At 43.4% G+C, this 17880-nt stretch overlaps 1 protein-coding gene across 3 annotated transcripts; it reads right to left on the reverse strand.

Moving 5' to 3' along the window:
- Positions 1–1953: 1953 nt before the first annotated feature.
- TMEM263 (transmembrane protein 263) lies at positions 1954–17620 on the reverse strand. 3 transcript variants are annotated; one of them, XM_055807284.1, is made up of 5 exons: positions 17486–17620; positions 14048–14108; positions 12889–13008; positions 9127–9196; positions 1954–3979 (listed from the first exon to the last, which is right to left on the reverse strand). In XM_055807284.1, exons 4-5 carry the CDS (start codon positions 9188–9190, stop codon positions 3693–3695), a joined length of 351 nt encoding a protein of 116 aa, XP_055663259.1. In that variant the 5' UTR covers positions 9191–9196; positions 12889–13008; positions 14048–14108; positions 17486–17620; the 3' UTR covers positions 1954–3692. The 3 variants fall into 3 exon arrangements, with proteins under 3 accessions (XP_055663259.1, XP_055663260.1, XP_027642444.2); XM_055807285.1 differs by lacking the exon at positions 12889–13008; XM_027786643.2 differs by lacking the exons at positions 12889–13008; positions 14048–14108; positions 17486–17620 and adding an exon at positions 11656–11751.
- Between the last annotated feature and the right edge of the window lie 260 nt (positions 17621–17880).

Here is a 17880-nt window from a genome sequence, read left to right on the forward strand (position 1 = left end):
GCCACACAGGCGAGTGCGGACGTGACAGCAGCTTGTGGGGGCAAACACTGCTCTCGTAGGAGCACATGTGACTGTAGCAAGAATTCAAGAAGGCACACGTATCATCAGGCTGGCAAGAGTCAGGCTGTGTTACTAAGCCATGTCTTTGCTGACTCTTCAGAACACATTATTATTTTTTAAAGAGGGAACTGGGAAGATAGCCATATTAAAAATTAACAGAAACTTGTCTTTGTCACTGTGACTGCTCTTCTCAGTGCTGAGCTGATCCAAAAGCATCCCTCCCCTCAGACGCAAGGGGGCATTTCAGCTCTCCGAAGCTATTCATAATACAATCTCTAATGCTGAACCACAGAACTGATCAGTGGTTGAGGATGAAAAGGAAACCAAGACATGGAACAGTGTTTTTGCTGAAAATTTAGTTTCAGCATTTCTACAGGTATCTGTTTTTAAAAGTTCCTGAAACAGCTTATTCCCATCACTTACAGTATTTCCAGTAGCAATGGTCAGAACAGGAAAGTGAGACATTTCCTTAATTGGGTCACAGCCCGAGCTATCACAAACTCATTTTCCATTCTGAGTGTTTCTTCTCCTCCCCTTTCAACAACAAAAGCATAAGCAGAAAGACTCCTTTTCTCTACCAGCAGACTGAAATTCATTCAATCCTTCATTCGTTAAGTCTTCGTCTGGGACCTGTTTTTCTCTTCTTCACAGGATTCATTTATAATAAAACCCCAGGGAAGCTCCCAATTACCAAAACATTGTATTGCTGAAATCTGCTTCCTTGTCTCTTGCTTATTCACAGCGAATGTGAGCCAGTTTATACTGTTTACGTCTGGCACGTAAAAGCCCAGACCACCCTCTTGTTACTTAGTGAGCAGTCAGGCATACAAGTAGTCTTCATAAACATTTCCCCTTTTGAAATGGGGGCTGGGAAAGGGAGAGTAACATAAAACCACCGCAAAACCAACCGCAAGACACAAGAACCACCACACTCCCACTGCCAATTTCAGAGCCATATTCTATATGATCTTAACAGTGGGTATCCCCAAGCCTCAGTTCCCAGGAAAAAACAATTACTACAAGCAACTTTGTGTTGTGCCTATGCACAGCCTGCACAGTGAAGTTACAGTATTTGTTAATAGCTGGTTGGCGCTATTTAGATGCAGATAAAAGACACTCCAGGGCATGATACTGTTGCAAGATCTATACCTGTGTATGCTTTTCTCTGCAAATTAACTAGGGAAGCTCTCAATTGTCTGAAACGGCAACAATTTAATGTTTCACAAATGTCAGGACAGAATCAGAACAAGTTTTTAAGACGAAGCAAGTTTCCTAAGTGAATGGAAAATACACAGGGTATAGGACAAAGCTCTTCAAAAACTAAAACCATATGCCATGTTAAAGCGTTTCAGTTACAAGATTCAGAAGTAATAACTACAGGATATGTTAAGAACAAAACATAATGAAGTGTGGGCAGCTCTTTACAGATCTAACATGGCTTATCTCAGACCACACTTTACAGCAAGTTTCATAGTATAAAAATTAGAGAATGTAATAAAAAAAGGGGTATGACCAGTTCAGCATTTATGTTTTCAGAAAACAATTAGGAGGGGTTTGGTTGAGTGTCAGAAATACCACTGTGTTCCAAACAGGTGAGACTTAGGAGTTCAGTGGTAGCACTCTGAGGGTATGTCTACATTGGAAACCGCAAGGGAGCAGACAACACCAAGTTATTTGCTACAGCTAGACTGCCTCCTCTATCCAAGCTAGCTCATTTCTAGAGCTAACTGGTATCGTTAAAATACACTATATTCTGTGTGATTAGCTTTTGACTATAAAAACCAGTTAAAGTCTTCTATATGTTACATAAACTTACCTGATCATACCCTTGCAGTAGACTGGAGTTAAGCAGCTGGTTTATCTAGCAAAAGGAGCAGATGATGCTGTTTGTTGGGTTTTTGGTCTCCCCAGCACCCCAAGTCCCCATGCTTACAAATACCGTATTGCTAACATACAGTTAGTGATACCAAATAGTTGTTCCAGAGTGCAGTTGAAGTACCAATGGCTCAGAGAGACTAGGTGACTACTGTACCATAACTTACACATAATATACTTTCAACGCCCATGAAGATAAGACTAAGTTTTAGACAAGTGACATGTTGATTTTTTTTTTTTTTAATTTCTAAAAAGCCTCCCTATGTATCTTTCTCATACAACCATAGCCACTGAAAAAGTAAGCTTACATGCTTATAAGTTCTCTGTAGGAACACAAGTTTTTAGAAAATACTGCATACACAACATTCACAGCCGCCTTCTATGGGCTTCCAAAGAGGTTGCTTATTTGTAAAGTCATTACACACACACACACAAAAAGGATCACCACCAGCTTCAATTCTAAGGCAACCTCAAGCTATGTCCTTACAAGTGCATTTTTGCCTAACACACTGCAGAGGATCTACAGATGTTCCCATTTGAGGTGTGTCAACATTTGGAATCTGTCAGTATACAATTTACTTGGATGATGTTTCTTTCTCTCTTTTTTTTTTTTTAAGGCCTCACCTACCTTTTTTGGTTTGTTTTAAATAAAAGTATTGCATTTTACTCAAATCAAAATGCAAAGTATGAGAGAAAGATGTGAAAAATTCCTTGCATTTGCTTAAACAGAGCAAGAAGCTAACCTGGCGCATCATGGAGTTGAGACAACAGCTTTGCTAGTTCTTCAGTGGTTTCCAATGACACAAAGGAATTTCTTTCAAGTCAAGACAGTTGTGCCAGATGACCACAAACATCAGCCTAGTTTCCACTAAGCCATCATTTTTTCTAGTGTCTACAGGAAGTTTATTAGCAGCAAGTTTTCACTTGCAGGAGAGAGATGCATATCATTAAATACACCTGAGATGGAGCAATCTTGTTTTCAGTAAAAATTGACAAGGTTTCAGACAGTGGAACTCATAAAGAGAGTCTAAAGCTCATTCTGTGAACTGCACTGAAATAACAGGACAATTCTTTACCCAGCTTCCCCTAATAAAAAGATATTTTTTCTAATAAGGCATTAAGTTAGTTTACTCTTTAGGATCCCTTCTACCATGTTGTCCAGCTTTCTCACTTCTGTCTCCCACTCTCATTTCCAGTTTCTGCACACCTCTAGTTCTATTTGCTCCAGTCTGCACTTGGCAGAATGAAGTCACCGATAGTTTACATGCTGCCTGTGAATACACGGGTTTGTAACCGAAACTATTTGGGTACATCCAACAATGCTGTTACACGGCTGAAGGATCCTTAGCAGGAGGATGTGGAAACCACTGAGAACAGTAAATGGCATCTTGTCACACTGATGGTATGGCGGACACTACCAAGTTTCTGTGTTCACATTTTAGTCCAGAACTGCAAAAGACTTACAGTAAATGAATATTCAGATATGTATTATCCCTTCAGATACGCTTACTCACATCTATAGTTATCAAGTGTAACATTTCACCAGATACAAAGCTTCAATCTAGGCTCTAATAAATCTTCATACGCTGTGCTAGCCAAGCTTCTTCTGTCCTTTTCAGATGAAATCCAAGTTACTTGCACAACTCTTTAGAAGGTAGAGTGTCTAAGACACATGGCTTCTCATGGTCCAAATCTTAGCAGATTTTAATGCCACTGATGTAACATTCTGGAGAATCGAGTATGTCTCAGTTTTGGTTTTAGTCAGACTTATCCTTTTTCTTTCCTGTTAAAGGCACTTTACTTGCAACAGCAGATCCTACAGCTGTAACACCTCCAGCTACAGCAGAAACACTTCCTTTGACTAGCCCCACTCCCACTGAAGGCACAGATGTGACCGCTGTTTTGGTAATTTCAAAGCTTTTCCCTCCAATCCAAGCAACACCCCCAATCGTGGCACCAACAGCTCCCTTTGTGACACTGAAGAGGCCACCAGTCACACGAGAAAGCATGCCAGGCTGCTGCTGCGGGTGGTCTTTTAATGAACCTAAGGGAGGAAACAACAAGCAAATCAATTGTAGTGCTACGATTAAAGCATTTTCAAAAGACAAGTTGTTCATTTTCTAGTCTAACATCTGTCGCGCACAGTACATACCTACCTGGCAGGCTACTTTTTCTGGATGCTCATACACCACCATAGTTGCAAATAAGAGAAGATACTTTGCTGCAGCAAGACACACCTCAATGCTGTTTTCTAAAACACAAGTCAATACTAAGCCTACAAAAACTAGGCACACAGCTCCCAGACGGTCTTACATGATAAACTACTGTCCTCTGTATGCATCACTACCTTCCCAGACTCTGTAAAGTCTCATGGCCAAATCAACCTCATTTCTGGACTTTATTAAGGTGGGAGGGGAGGTGGGGGCAGGAACAGGATGAATGACCCACCCTCCTGTTCCCCTACATCATTATATTAAAAGTTAGCCCACAGAGGGGAGGCCCCCAAAAGCAACAGCACTACCTTACTGTTCAAATCTCTCAGGAAGGACTGGAAAAAGCTTCCTGGAAAAGCAGAGCCAAAGGTGTGGGGTTTTTTAAAAAAACCCCACTGTTCTTTGAAAAGAGCTCCCCTTGGCACAAGTTGCTTTTTTCCTTAGTAATTACTGTTTCAAAGATGTGTTTAAAGTGGTGTGTGGCAAGGGTCAGGAAAAAGGGAAAGGTTACAAACAAGCAATCACAGGAGTCCAAACAACCATCAGAAGGACAAAAACTGATGTCATCTCTTCACTGTATCACTTCCTTTCTTCACCATGAACACGAGTTTAATTTTCTGCCAAAAAGGCCTTTTCTGTAATTTGGATAGGGAAGGGGGTGGGGGGGAGGAAGGTCCAATGGCCAAATAAGCTCACCGAATGCCTAAAGCGGTCCCCAAAGGCATTAATAACAGCCAGAGTTACAGGCTCCCAACAGAAGTCCCAATATGACGTATAAAACCAAATCTCAAACCACAGGATTTCTGCATGTTATTGACCACATAAATATCTTTTTCTTTTTAATGTTATGTTTAACCTGCACTTTGCACAGTTTCTTGCTATATGATGTATAAGTCAATACTTATTCCGTATTTATGGTACAATTACATAGCCTCAAAATAACAGAAAATATTAAAAGCAATAAAAAGATTCCCAGAATTAGCCACTTAGCCTTTCAATAGTTTAGTAATTACTTCGTATTTCTAAATGTAGGCTTCAAAATCCTAGAGATACATGCATCTTGCCTCTAATGGAAATTAAGACTGCAACTCCACACCCCACTACTGCATAAGCATCATCTAGTCTTTAAAGAAGATACAGAAAGATGAAACATTATGTTAACGTCATATTTAAGCACACAAAGAAAATCTCACCTACTGTACCTATAAACCAGTAGCCCTGACATGTTTGTCTGCAAAGTGTTTTCAATGTGAACCTTTAGAAATCTCTGGTCTTCACAACAATGCTGTACAGGTAAGCATTTTTCAGCTTCTGTCTTGTCAATTCCTCACCAACCCCAAACACTATTTAAAAAAAAAAATAATCAGAGAGAACCATGGCAAGAGACAGCCAGTTAACACAAGTAGGGTGTGAGTTCCACAGTCTTTTGTATTTTCTAGCTACACGTAGATTTTATGTAGGATTTAACAGAAATATTTCCCTTTCTTAGGGAAAAACAACAGGGGGGAACCGAGAAAATAGCAAGTGGAATGACAGGGGCCAGAGCTAGGGAAGAAGCAAATATGACAAAAAAAAAAAAAAAAAAAGAGGTGAGTGCTTGGAAGAGGATGAGTCTAGAGAGGCAGGGGAAAAGAAAAAATCAGATCTAGATCCATCAGAAACCTCTATCCAGCCCCTGTCAGTGCATTCACTCTGCACTGTGACGTGCCTTAGAGACAAACCAGCAAAACAGTCTCCGGCAGTCTCTCCAGTGCCCTGACTGCTCACGACAACTACTCGGAGGACAGCTTCCAAGAGTCACCTCCCAGCACTCATCGACTACAAGACAAAAACGAGGGGGAACAACTTCCCATGCACCTCCAAGGATTCTGTGGTAATGCCAGGACTGACCCAGGACTCAGAATTCATTAAAGCAGCATGAAGTTTGGTGTTCCTGTAGTGTGTGCCTGGAATTATTAAAACAAAAGATGCCACCTAAATGAGAGAAATTCTTACAAGTTTGACAAAAAGGAAAAACACTCAACCAAACGTACAGAGGAACAGTGCAGCTCAAGGCAGCAAAAAACAGTAAAAATGCTTCCAGCTTACACTAGTATCTCTTATTTAAGAAACTGATGTACGTAACAGAAAGGGCCATGGAAACTAGAAGCAAATGACAGCCTTCTGCTTCAAGCCAGTAACACCCTTGCTGCTTCATTCTAGGCCAGCAGCTTTCAACCTAGACACCTCTAGCAAAAATACATTGCCAACACAAGCACACAGAGATCAGAATTTCTATTTACATACAGAAAGCCTTTAAAGAATCACACTTAGAGAGGAGTATATAGAGCCTGGTATAAAATCCACAGTCCAGGTGTTATTCATTAGAGGATTCCTGTGACCAGACTTGTAAAAAAATTGGTCAGAAAGTGCTTTGTTTCCATCTAACCGCATCACTGTCATCAGGGTGAATGTGAGTGAAGCTTTACCACACTGAATTTTTAAGAACTGACTTCAGTGAATCAGACCTGACGTTAGCGAGAAAGGACCCATCGTAGCTAACTTAAAAAGAGAGAAGCAAACAAAAGTTACCTTGACGCACTTTTCCTCACATTACTTCAGGTAGCCAATCCCTTGGCATTATCTACTCTGTTTCAGAAGTGTAAATACTGACTGTGATTTGGTGCCTTAATAACTTCTGGTGATGGCTGACAAATTCTCATTTAATTCTTGTTGGCATTGTTTCATGAGACCTAGTAAATGCCCACAGCTGCAAAGTTTTTATTGCCAGTTGATTTCTATTCTAGGATTCATATTCCTGGTCCCTTTGTTTCTAACCAGCATGAGGAAGGTAATACAGATAATTCCTAGATCTAGGGAGAAAATGATACAAGTTCCCTATTTAGGGGTTGGCTCCACTATGCTACCTTGCAGCCAGCTTCCTGCTGAAAAAAGTCCAACCGTGAACAAGAGTTTGAATGAACACAGGTTGCAAAGGTTGGCGCCACTAGCAAAACAGAAAACAACACATTAGAATAGCACTACTCATAGCAGGTGTGAGCACAAAAGCTGCTTCTACATATGTATTTCTTTAAAACCTTTGGGCACCAAGCTCATTAAGTGTGATTTGGATGAACGGGAACTATATCTTTATGAAAAACTGCAAATTTGTTTTGGAATTGAGCCTTTCCTCTAAGGATTCTTTTTGGCAGCCCATTCAGAGAGCCAGTCTTCTTGCCAACATTGAACTGGTAGCCTTCCATCCGCATTTGGCCATCTTTCTATGATGGTGTAAGCCTATCGCATATGAAGGCCTTGCATGACATGTTCTTCAAGGGTATTCCAAAATTTTAACTGAACTCACAGGGCTTGAAGAGTGCACATTGAAACCTCATCAAAAGGAAAAAGCCTCTTCAAGGACAGAGTGTCCGTTAACACAAGCTGTGTTTCATTCTACTCCAACTACGCTAACTTTCTCCATCTATTTAGACTTCATATTCAAACTGGTTATTGTCATACTAAAAGAAGATACTGTGCAGAAGAAGATCAGCCTTAATTGCTCTCAAATTTTAAATAAAACTTTGCAATACCCTAGTGATTATCAGACTCTGCTGTTATGTTCTGTATCTAGACACCCTACTGAATATTCCAGAAAGATAGAAAATGCCCACTTTTTCACTGCCTTCCTCAAGAATCAGTTGTAATTTACATGTCAGACCACTGTTCTTTTTCTATATGTGAAGTTTAACACATAAAACACAAGTCAATATTTAAGGAGCAGAAAAAAAAAAGCCCCTTAAAAATTAGACTTGACGATAACACACATTAGGGCATAGTTTCCAACCTGGCATTTGCTTTCAGAAATGCTTCTGGGATCTTGACAACCCCATGAGAGCTTAGAAAGAAAGGTTTTTGTCCTCACACCATGATACTGTAACAAGCTCAAGTACAGGACAGCTTAAGAACCACTGTGTCACCAAAATCTATTTCTCCCTTTCCTCTCATCTTGCTGTAATTGCGTTTCCTTTCTAATAGTTGTTAAGAATAGAGTGAGCTATTACCACTTCAATCCCTTCTGCTACAGTTAGCAGGTAACACTGCTGTTCAAATGAAGCGAATTGTTCAGTTACACAACACATAAAGGCTGACGAAAAAAACCAAACTGACAAACACACTGAGCTTAAAGGGCCATTATAAATTGAAGAGCAACGACCCAAGAGGAATTGGGACTCACCAACCTCTACATCCAACACATTTGGTCTTAAAGCAAGAGAAGACAGAACACAGACAATCTATATGCCAGGAATGGCTTTTGATCTAGTATGCTTCTAGTCTTGTTATGCAGACAGGACTCTTCACAGTCTCATCGTTCCACAGCCTGGAAGGGAACTCTGCACATTTGCAACTGCATCTTGTTTGCAGAGCTAATAACCAATTTAGGATACATTTTGTTCAGGAGAGCAAGATGCCACTGTATTAATGAAGTGTGTGTTTGTTTTCACAAAACCATGTGATTAAGTCAACAGTTTGAACCACAGATAATTGTATGATGGAAAAGGGCCTCCAAAAGTAGTATTTAAAAAATATTTGGAACTTTTTTACATCTTGTTCAAAAGTTACAGGGACCATGAACTCCGCAAGGTGTCCAGAAGCGAAGCTGGGCTCTTTCCATCTCACAGAACAAACAGCAGAAGTAACTACCCATTAGACCAATTCACACCTCTGGAAACTGATCTGCAAAGTATGTACTTCAGTATTTGCCCATCTTCTCTGTAATTTATCAGTTATTTACTGAGTTATGTTCCACGGCCTTATTGTAATCAGGATAATGCAGATGTGAACAATAATCAAGGCCCGTTCCATCCCAGGGTTGGCTTGCTTACTGTTACTTAAATGAAAGTTAAGGCGTTCAGCTTGCAGATCCATTTTTTTTTAGAGAGAACTGAACTTCTGATTAATTTCTGCGACTTTACTTTGTATTGTAAAAACCAATACATACCTTCTGGTGGTTCATCATGAAGGTATGATGGGACTTCCTGCTGATTTTTGTCCGTTTGATTCATTATTGCCTGAAAGAGAAATTCACATATGCTATACATCTTTTCTGGCAAAGCATAAATTAATTCATGAATCCAAAATTCACTTAGTTTAAGTTCCACGTAACAGGAGCTTCTTTTTCATTACCAGATAAGCCAGCAGCTCCTGCCAAACTGCTGCTCTTTTTATTATCTGACTGTGCTTTTGCATTCTTCAGCCAGACTCAATACTTGAAAAAGGACCCCTCCACCAGCCCAGCAGGCTTGGTGAGAGCTGCCACCCCACACCAAGTGCATCTAAAAAGCTATCAGGAAGAAAACCAGTATGAAAAACAAAACAGCCACTGCCATACAACAGTTTGTGTTTAAGTACTAAAAAAGAAAGGCCTAGTGGTCATAGAGGTGGTGGGCACTAGAAAAACAACAGCAGCATGCCTATAAGGTATGTTAGTACCTGGAAAGCAGTAGTTTAAAGAAGGAAGTCCTTGCAGCAGAATTTAAACAAATGCCATGAAAACAACATAAAAGAATTGTAACCAAAATAGTCAATTTATCTTATAGCTGTATTGCATACACAGGGTGGTGACAGCAGCAGAACTAGACTGGTTTAACTCTACACAAATGTTCCAATGAAAACAGTTCAGAAAGAAGATTTCTTTAACCAGAAGTCGTTTCTTAGAACAGTTCTAGAACAGCAGTCCCTGACAGTGAGGGGAAGAAGCACAGAAGAAAGTGCAAATCAGCAGCTCTGCTTACTGCATCTTCCTTTCAGAGGGGAAGAAAGCAGTATCTAGTCCAGGTTTCCCTCCCGCTTTCCTCCCCCATCAAAGTGTGCCTTGCTGTTAAGTCCTGCCTCCTCCCCCGAGCCCTCCTGCCAATCCTGCTTTCCCTCCCCAGCTGGCACCAAGGTCAGGAAAAGGAGAAAGAAAAACAAGTTGCATTATGCCACTCAGCATCCTTCTATCTTCCTGCCAGTGACCTCTTAGCTCCCTTTTCCCTGTGTAAGCCTTTAAAAAAAATGTTATTTCTTCCAGGAGTCGCCGACCACCACAAAAGTAATTCCAGCCTCTCTTGCCATGGCCAGATCTCTCTGTACATCCTCTGGGAGAGAAAGCAGAGGCTGGGATCTGAAGAAGGATAAGGAGACAGAAGCAGAACTTGAGAGTGGGAAGACTCACCTGGAAAACAGCAGCTAACACCCTCACAGTGTAATTACAAAGTCAAAACACTGCAGTAAAAAACAGCACCCACATGCTAAATGATAGATTTTTGGATGAGAAGCAAGCCTAAATTGAACATTTAGGAGTCCTCACAATCAGCACTAAAGGTATCAGTTCATGACTCAGAAAACACGTGTACCTTTACAGAAGAAAGGTACCTTTACTGGAAAGCAAGCAAAAAACCTACCACCATGATGGCTGATTTGATGGCAATGCTGAACAAGTACCTCTCAAAAGCCTGAAACGCAAGTGGGGAAGCTAAGAAATAGGAAAGTGAGTAGCAACAAACACATCCGGACGGAAGACTAAATACATAAGGGCTAAGGCACAAATTGAAAAAGTTTCATTACAGAATTTCTTGTTCTTTTATTAATTCACAAATCAGTAAGTCATTAAAAAAAAAAAAGCCTGACCGATCACAGGGAGCAACCAAGGGCTATCAGGTTCTGAGAAAGGACCCAATTCAAGTACTTCTTTGCATTCATCTAAAGCAAGCTGGAAGAAATACAAGGATTTCATCCTCACTGTATTGTCACATGTAGGTTGTTGCTTTTTTCCAACTTGAAACAAACATATAAAGCACCCTGAGAAGCCAGATGCCGTAAGAAACTGACAGGCCTGACATTATTTGATCAAAACATCTGTACAAAGATGAAGCAACTATGTTTCTACTTCACATGTGGCTATTTTGTTTGTTAAGATGATTACTCTTCAGGAATTTGGAAGTTTTGAGGTTTTTTAGAACCTTCCCTAATGCAGCAAATAAAGTAAAATAAGTCACAACCTAGCAAGCCTTACTTCAAAGGAATAAAAAAAGTGACCAAAACAGTTTTAAAGCAGACTCAAGGGAGACACAAATGAGTTAAGCCAGAGAATTTATTTTTTTTTTATAAAGAACTACCTCTGCTAATATATTTATATCTAGCCAACATGTAACTCTCATAAGAAACCCAGATGAAATTGCTTGTTTGAGCTGCAAAAAGTTTCTGTCAACAATTCCTCATAAGAGGCTCAGAGAAGCTATTTAATCTTATGAAGAAAGGAAAAAAACACTCTCAGGGATTATCAACAACTTTAGAGGAGAGTTGGGAATAAGTTACCAGTTTTGAACATGGCAGAATGCTAGAAAGTGTCACAAGGCTCCACACAAGTTTTAGTATTTTCTGCTGTTAAGAAGGTATTGGACACAGCAGCACTGACAGCAGATACAGCCCTGAAGTACCAAGGATCTGTTGTGCTAGTCATCATACAAGTATTTAATTAAGATAAGACCTGTCCAAAGAGTCAGACCAGCAAATGGCGCAGGTAAAAGATGATTTCATAACTCTCCACAATCAAGTTTAGGCCACTGTCAGATTTGCTTGCTGTTCCTGCAAAACTAAATGAGCAAAGCAATGTATTGGCAGGGGAGTTTCACAGCAAAGTTTTAGTTTATTGATAAAGTGTTAAAAAAAGCATATAAAATCACAGCACTGCATTAGAAGAAGTAATAATACTAAGCATTCACTCCATTGCTATGTTCCCTAGAACCTCAAGGTTACTTAATTCTTGACCCCAAGCTACTTTCTAAAAGGCAGATAGGAATGTTACACAACGCATCGCTCACATGCAATGATTTAACACAACCGCAACTCCTTTTAAACCACAGAAATACTTCACTCTCCTATAACTACATGGACCACAGCAGTCCATCTTCTACAGCCCAGGCACTGGTAACCTGCTGCTATCAGACCCCAGAAGCCAAGGGAGTACTACACAGGCCTGAATGGAGCAGCTAAGGGAAATAAGTTACTGTCGCAGGGCTGAATTTGTTCTACACAGATGGGAGCCTTCAGGGGTCCACAGATCAGAAAGCTGAAAACTACTGTATGAGGTCTGGCTCTACAGGTGCCTGGAAGCACTCCGGGCATGCTGCAAGAGATGTGCCTAACCAGCTTATGCTAGATTTTACTCACTGTCCTCCCACTACATCAGTGCAAGTGTAAACAGCATCACATCACAGTCAGAAAAGGCTCAAAGCTTGACCCGAAACAGAACTTGGCACACAAGAGCTCACAAAGAGCAATTCAAGTCCTTTTGTTTCTCTGTACAAGCTCTCCAGTGCATCACAGAATCAAGACTGAGATCCAACAAAGGACTTCAGCAGAAAATTTTCAGCTATCTAGGTTACAGCCTGCGTCACGCATCCTTGTATTTAACTTAACACATCAGGAGACTTAAAAGCCTCTGAAAAGTGATCCAAAAAACCTGTGAGCTACACAAAGTGTAGCATATCTGGTGAATAGAAAATACTATGCACAGGAGCAAGTTTTAAACCTGGCTCCCCTCCAGAGATTTGAGGTGAGTATCTCTCTATTGACTGGAGGTCAAAGGCCTGGAATAACTACTCGGTGGCAGATGACTTCATCCAGTTTTCAGACGAAGAGGGCAGGAATATAATTTTCTTCAAAAACTGTAGATAGAAAAGCAGAAATTATGTAATTCCATCAAGGTGAAAGCACTCACCTACAGTTCAGTGCCTCCTTTGTCTATTAAGGTCCAAGCTCGTATGTCCCAGTTTGCAAAAGGCCTCCTGGACACCAGACTGCAGCGTATCCTAAGGAAGGTTTGTCTTCACGCTCCTTGCTAAAGGTGTGTCCCCACAAAGAAGAAGAAAGCAAAAATCATGAGACCCAACAGAGATTAAAACTCTGCTAACACCTAAGGCACCAATCTGGAGGTGCAAGGATGAGACTTTTGTGCAGAGAATTAGGTCATTCAGGCATAGTACTGATTAAGGAACTTTAGAAACTTAAGTTGGAATCAGCAGATTCAAAGTCCCTTATGCACTGACCCATTAGTCACAATTATTGCTGGTACTGCAAGCACATGCAACAAGGCAAAGATTTATCAGAAGCCTGAACTTTGGGACTTTTCTGATAGGTTTTTCAGAGTTTTCTTCAAAGTATGCTTGACTGGCTAAAGAAAAGGGAAGAAGCAAGCAAACAAATAGATCTTCCTTTGGCATTTTCAGCCTGTGATGCCAAATTCACAGTGTCTTGTGTCACTGGGGAAAAGCTTCCAGCTTCAACACCTGCAGTAAAAGATTACATGAAATGAGGTAGGATCTCTATGAGTCCTGGGCAGAACGCATACAGATATTCACAAAGCAGACATCTAGCCCATCAGTGGCACTCTCCCATTTCCTTCTTCATCTCTGCAGATGAATATGCAAGTTTTGTGTTTTGTTTAAGGAGTGGAAGCAAACCCAGATCTCAAAGGATATTTCAAACAGGGACACATGTAAACTACTTTGGGGTTTTTTTTCCTTATGTGCTTACAAGGGTGCTAGTCATTCAAGAAATAAGGGGTAACTTCTCATCTTTTTTAAGAATGCATTAAAATACGTATCAACCTTCATACTAAAAAAATGTCAATTTCAATTGGTTTTAAAGAAGAAAACACACTTCCATACTGTCAGAATATGAAATATGTAAGAAGCTTCAAAGTTTCATATCATTATAAAGAAAGAAGTGGTTTAGAAGAGGATTTTTAATTCAAGAGCCATTTATGAAACACTAACACCGTTATAGGACCCTCAATGAAAGCGCTAGAAAGCTCTGGAGGTAACGGTACAGCCACACATACATTCATAACAGAACTGATAAGAAGAAAACTTTCTCACCAAATATATTCCTTTGTGAAGGCTTCAGTTAGTTGTTTCCACAAAAGTATTCTGCATACACCTACAAGAAAAGTAGGTTAGTGACATCTTATGGAACAGCGCTGCCGTCACATACCTGCCATGGGTGTATAGAGAGAATCATAAATAAAAAACCCTACAACAGAGGAAAAGCACAGTCAGCATGGCCTTAAGACATCGACATTTTATGATATTTATCTCACCAAAACACTGATTTCTTCTGTATTCTTGGGCAACGAAGTAATTTTAATTGCTCCATACACTGTCACGAGGATTACTACAAAGTGTGGTAATCCATATTTAGACATGGCCTTTCCTTAACAAGTCTGTAGTTCTTAGACAACAATTTGTGTAAAATTCTAGCTTTCCATTGAGAAGTGGGCTCTAACCATTACAGATGCATGTGCAACTTCCCAAGCTTCAGATGATGCTCTTGATTTCTTCCTGACTTCACAGACAAAAAGCCCTACTGTTTCAGCACAGCAAACCTGGCCCAAGCAGCAGCCAGTAAAAACTGGCGAGTTTCAATGCCACTACTCAGATATTTGCAGGCAGCAATGAAACTACCCAAGGATGGGGCCAATTTCAGTTGGCAGCATAACACTGCTCCAGAAGACTGCTGCAGCAGCAGACAGTGCTGGAACTATTCACCTGACAGAAGTGCAAACAAACCAATCACCTCATCTTAGTCCACCATGAAAAAATTATCTTCCTTCTGCCCGCTAGCTAAGCTGTTAGAAAGCTTGGCTACAGAGCTGACTGAAAACAAAACAGCTCTTGCCACATGCACAGCTCTCCTTCCCCTCTTTCAGTGGCTGCAGCAGGTTTCAAAGTGAACCTGACATCTTTCACGTACACAAAAAAATATTTTTATGGATGATACTTTAAGAAATAAGTTTCGGGAAGAGTAACAGTGCTTTTACTCTCCAAATTAAATAAGGAAAAAAATATGGAGCCAAAAAGGTAATCCCACCCATGGCTGCTCTTCAGGGTAGTGCTTCAAGCTGCACAAACGACTCCTGACTATTAGCTCCCTGCTTTATGCCTTGGATTAGGGCTGGTAACATGTTACGGGCAAGAGTGCTCAGTGCTGTTAGTTCTCTTAGACATAACCGAGCTTCAGCAAGAAGAAAGAGTCAATGCTAACAGCGTTAAAAAAACAAATCCAGGCACGTAGAAAGCATGTAGCTAAAAACCAAAAGCATAGCTGACATTTCAACAAGCCTTCTGTTTAAAAGCCAAGTTTGAAAATTCAGACTTATATACAAAGCAAGACTGCCTTGGAAGCAAACATGCCTTTTTCACAGGGAAAAAAAGACACAGGTTTCAGAGGAAGACTACAAAAAGTTGATCAGAAGTTTCCAAGCGTGAACCACAGCTCACTTGTAAACCTATAGCAAGATGGGCTACAAGCCCCTGCCAAAAAAAAGATGCCAAGTCTGACCTAAGAAACATAAACAATCTCACAGCATGCAGGGTTCAGCACACAGCTGGGAAGGTAATACGATATATCTGTATTAAAACAAAAAAGGAAGCATATTTCCTGCAAAAAGAAAACCCTTAACTCTGTCCAGGACATTACAACATCATTATCTGCCTACAAGGGAATCCACCGTATCTCCATTACCCTCAACTAAAGTATGGATCAGGCTCCAGAAGAGGCTCTAGGGAACACCTGATGTTGTCACTCAAGTCTTCTCCGAAGCAAGGATTCACAAGATACCAAATCAAAGACAGAGGAACCCAGATTCCCCTTTTCTAGTCCTCCAAAACCGGTTTCTGGAAATTAAATGGTAAATTCCAGCAGGGCACAGGGCACAGCTTCAGAAAGGCCACGGAAGCTCCATTTTACCAGTCTGGTCATCCTCTGTCTCCTGCTAGCTCAGCTTTCTAAGGCAGAGACGTCCCCATTCCTTGTAATGCCTTCCCAATGCCCAAGCTCTACACTCACCTCAGCTCTCCTTTCCCAGGAGACCTACAAAGACAAAACTTGCAATGCCTAACAGCCAGCACGATAAAGCAGCTGCTGAATGCCCTTGCCACCCCTGCTAACGAAATAAACAACTTTCTCTGTGGCATCCACCACCTGTTTGCTGCCTCCTGCCCAACATTTAGACCCATTCACCTGCTGGACAAGGACCACCTTTCGGTTTGCGCTTTTGTGACACAGTCCGTTTCTATCCTGAGGAGGCAACACCAACTTTACTGAATGTTTAACCACAGCAAAACACAAAGCTTTGAACAAGAAAAAGCCTGGAGAGCATTTACTGAGCAGTCTTAAAATTGATGCGCATACAAAACGGTACTGGTACACTAAATTAGGCTATCTCGTATGTACCTTTCCAGTTATACAGAGACACACTGCCTGAAGCAACACTCTGGACACACTGAAGCAGGCTATGCGCGCTTGGTATTTATCTTCCTTACAGGGCGACATCCTGGTTAAACGAGCAGAAGGAAGCATTTAATTGCATCCACAAAGGCTGCCCATGAGCTTCCCCCAATGACCAGAACAAGCTGTATGGCTAAATTAACTTGCATTTATTTTCAGGCCACACCACGTAAATGCCTAGGCTAGGAGAATGCAGAAGGCTAAGCTGCTCCCGAGAAATTACAAAAAAGCCTCTTCAGATCCTACTCCATCAAGCTGGACTTGAGAGGATGAAATAAAGAGCAGGGTGCTACAGGAAACAACAGTACACAGCGAAGTTTAAAAAGAAGGAAAGAAAAACCCGGAACAAAGCTGCTCCCGGCACAGAGAAGTTCACGGGGGAGAGCAGAGCAGGCAGGAGCGCGGCTGCCCCGCTGCCCGCCCAGGTACGCGGGGGCGCCCGGCCGGAGGGGGGCGGGGGGGGCAGCGGGGCAGGACGCGGCGGCCACCCCGGCTCCGGCCCCGGTCCCGAGGAGGCGCCGGTCCCGGCCTGTCGAGGCCCCGCACCCCGCTCGCAGGGCGGCCCACGTCCCCGCAGCCCCCGCCACGTCCGCCCCCGGCAGCTACCCGCCTCCCGGCAGCGACCCCCGGCCGCGGGCGCCGCCGGGCACCTCAGCGCAGGGCGGCGGCACTGACGTGGCAGCCCAGGCCGCGGCGAAGCCGCTACAGCCGGCGCGGTCCTCCCCGCTGCCCGCCTGCCTCCCGCCCCCCGGTGCCGCGGCAGGAAGCACAAAGGCGGGCGGGCGGGCGGCCGGAGCGCCGGGGGCAGGTGGCGGCGGCCCCGCTTCCCCGGGCCCGCCTCTCCCTCCGGCGGCTCCGCCGGGGCGCGCCGGGTCCCCTCCCGCCTCATCCCCCAGAAGTTTCCCTGCTGCCGCGAGAGAGCAGGGGCAGGCGGGAAGGACGCGCAGGCGGCCGCACGCCCACCGGGCTCCCGGCTAACGGCGGAGCGGGGCCAGGGCGGCGGCGGCCGCCGCGCAGCCCTCACTCACCGCGCGGCGCACACGCCGGGCTCGGCTCCGCCGCAGACTTTACTCCTCCGCCTTTCCCCGCTGCCGACGTGGCGCCCGCCGCCGCCCGCCCCGTCGGCGCCCGCAGACCCCGCCCCAGCGCCCGGCGCGGCGCGGCCCCCTCGGCGGCCCGGGGGCGCGCAGGCGCCGCCGCTGCCGCCCCCTTCCCGCCCCGCGGCGCGCCCCCCGCCCCGGGCTCCCCCGCTGGCCACACGCGACCCTGCGGGCCGCCCTCGGAGGGACCGGCCGCCCCTCCGGGCCCGCGCAGGCCCCAGCCCGACCCTCGTGGCCCCCACCGGCCCGCGGCCACCCCGCTGCCCCGGGGAAGGGGGCAGGCCCGGGCACGCAGAGCCCGGCCACCCGGAGAGCCCGGCGGG

Source organism: Falco peregrinus, chromosome 6, assembly GCF_023634155.1.
Source record: "Falco peregrinus isolate bFalPer1 chromosome 6, bFalPer1.pri, whole genome shotgun sequence".
NCBI lineage: Eukaryota > Metazoa > Chordata > Aves > Falconiformes > Falconidae > Falco > Falco peregrinus.

Coding starts and splice junctions, on each gene's coding strand:
- TMEM263 (XM_055807285.1), bottom strand. CDS start 9,190: ATGAATCAAACGGACAAAAATCAGCAGGAAGTCCCATCATACCTTCAT. Junction 3,980..9,126: donor TCATGATGAACCACCAGAAG/GTATGTATTGGT, acceptor TTCCTCCCTTAG/GTTCATTAAAAGACCACCCG.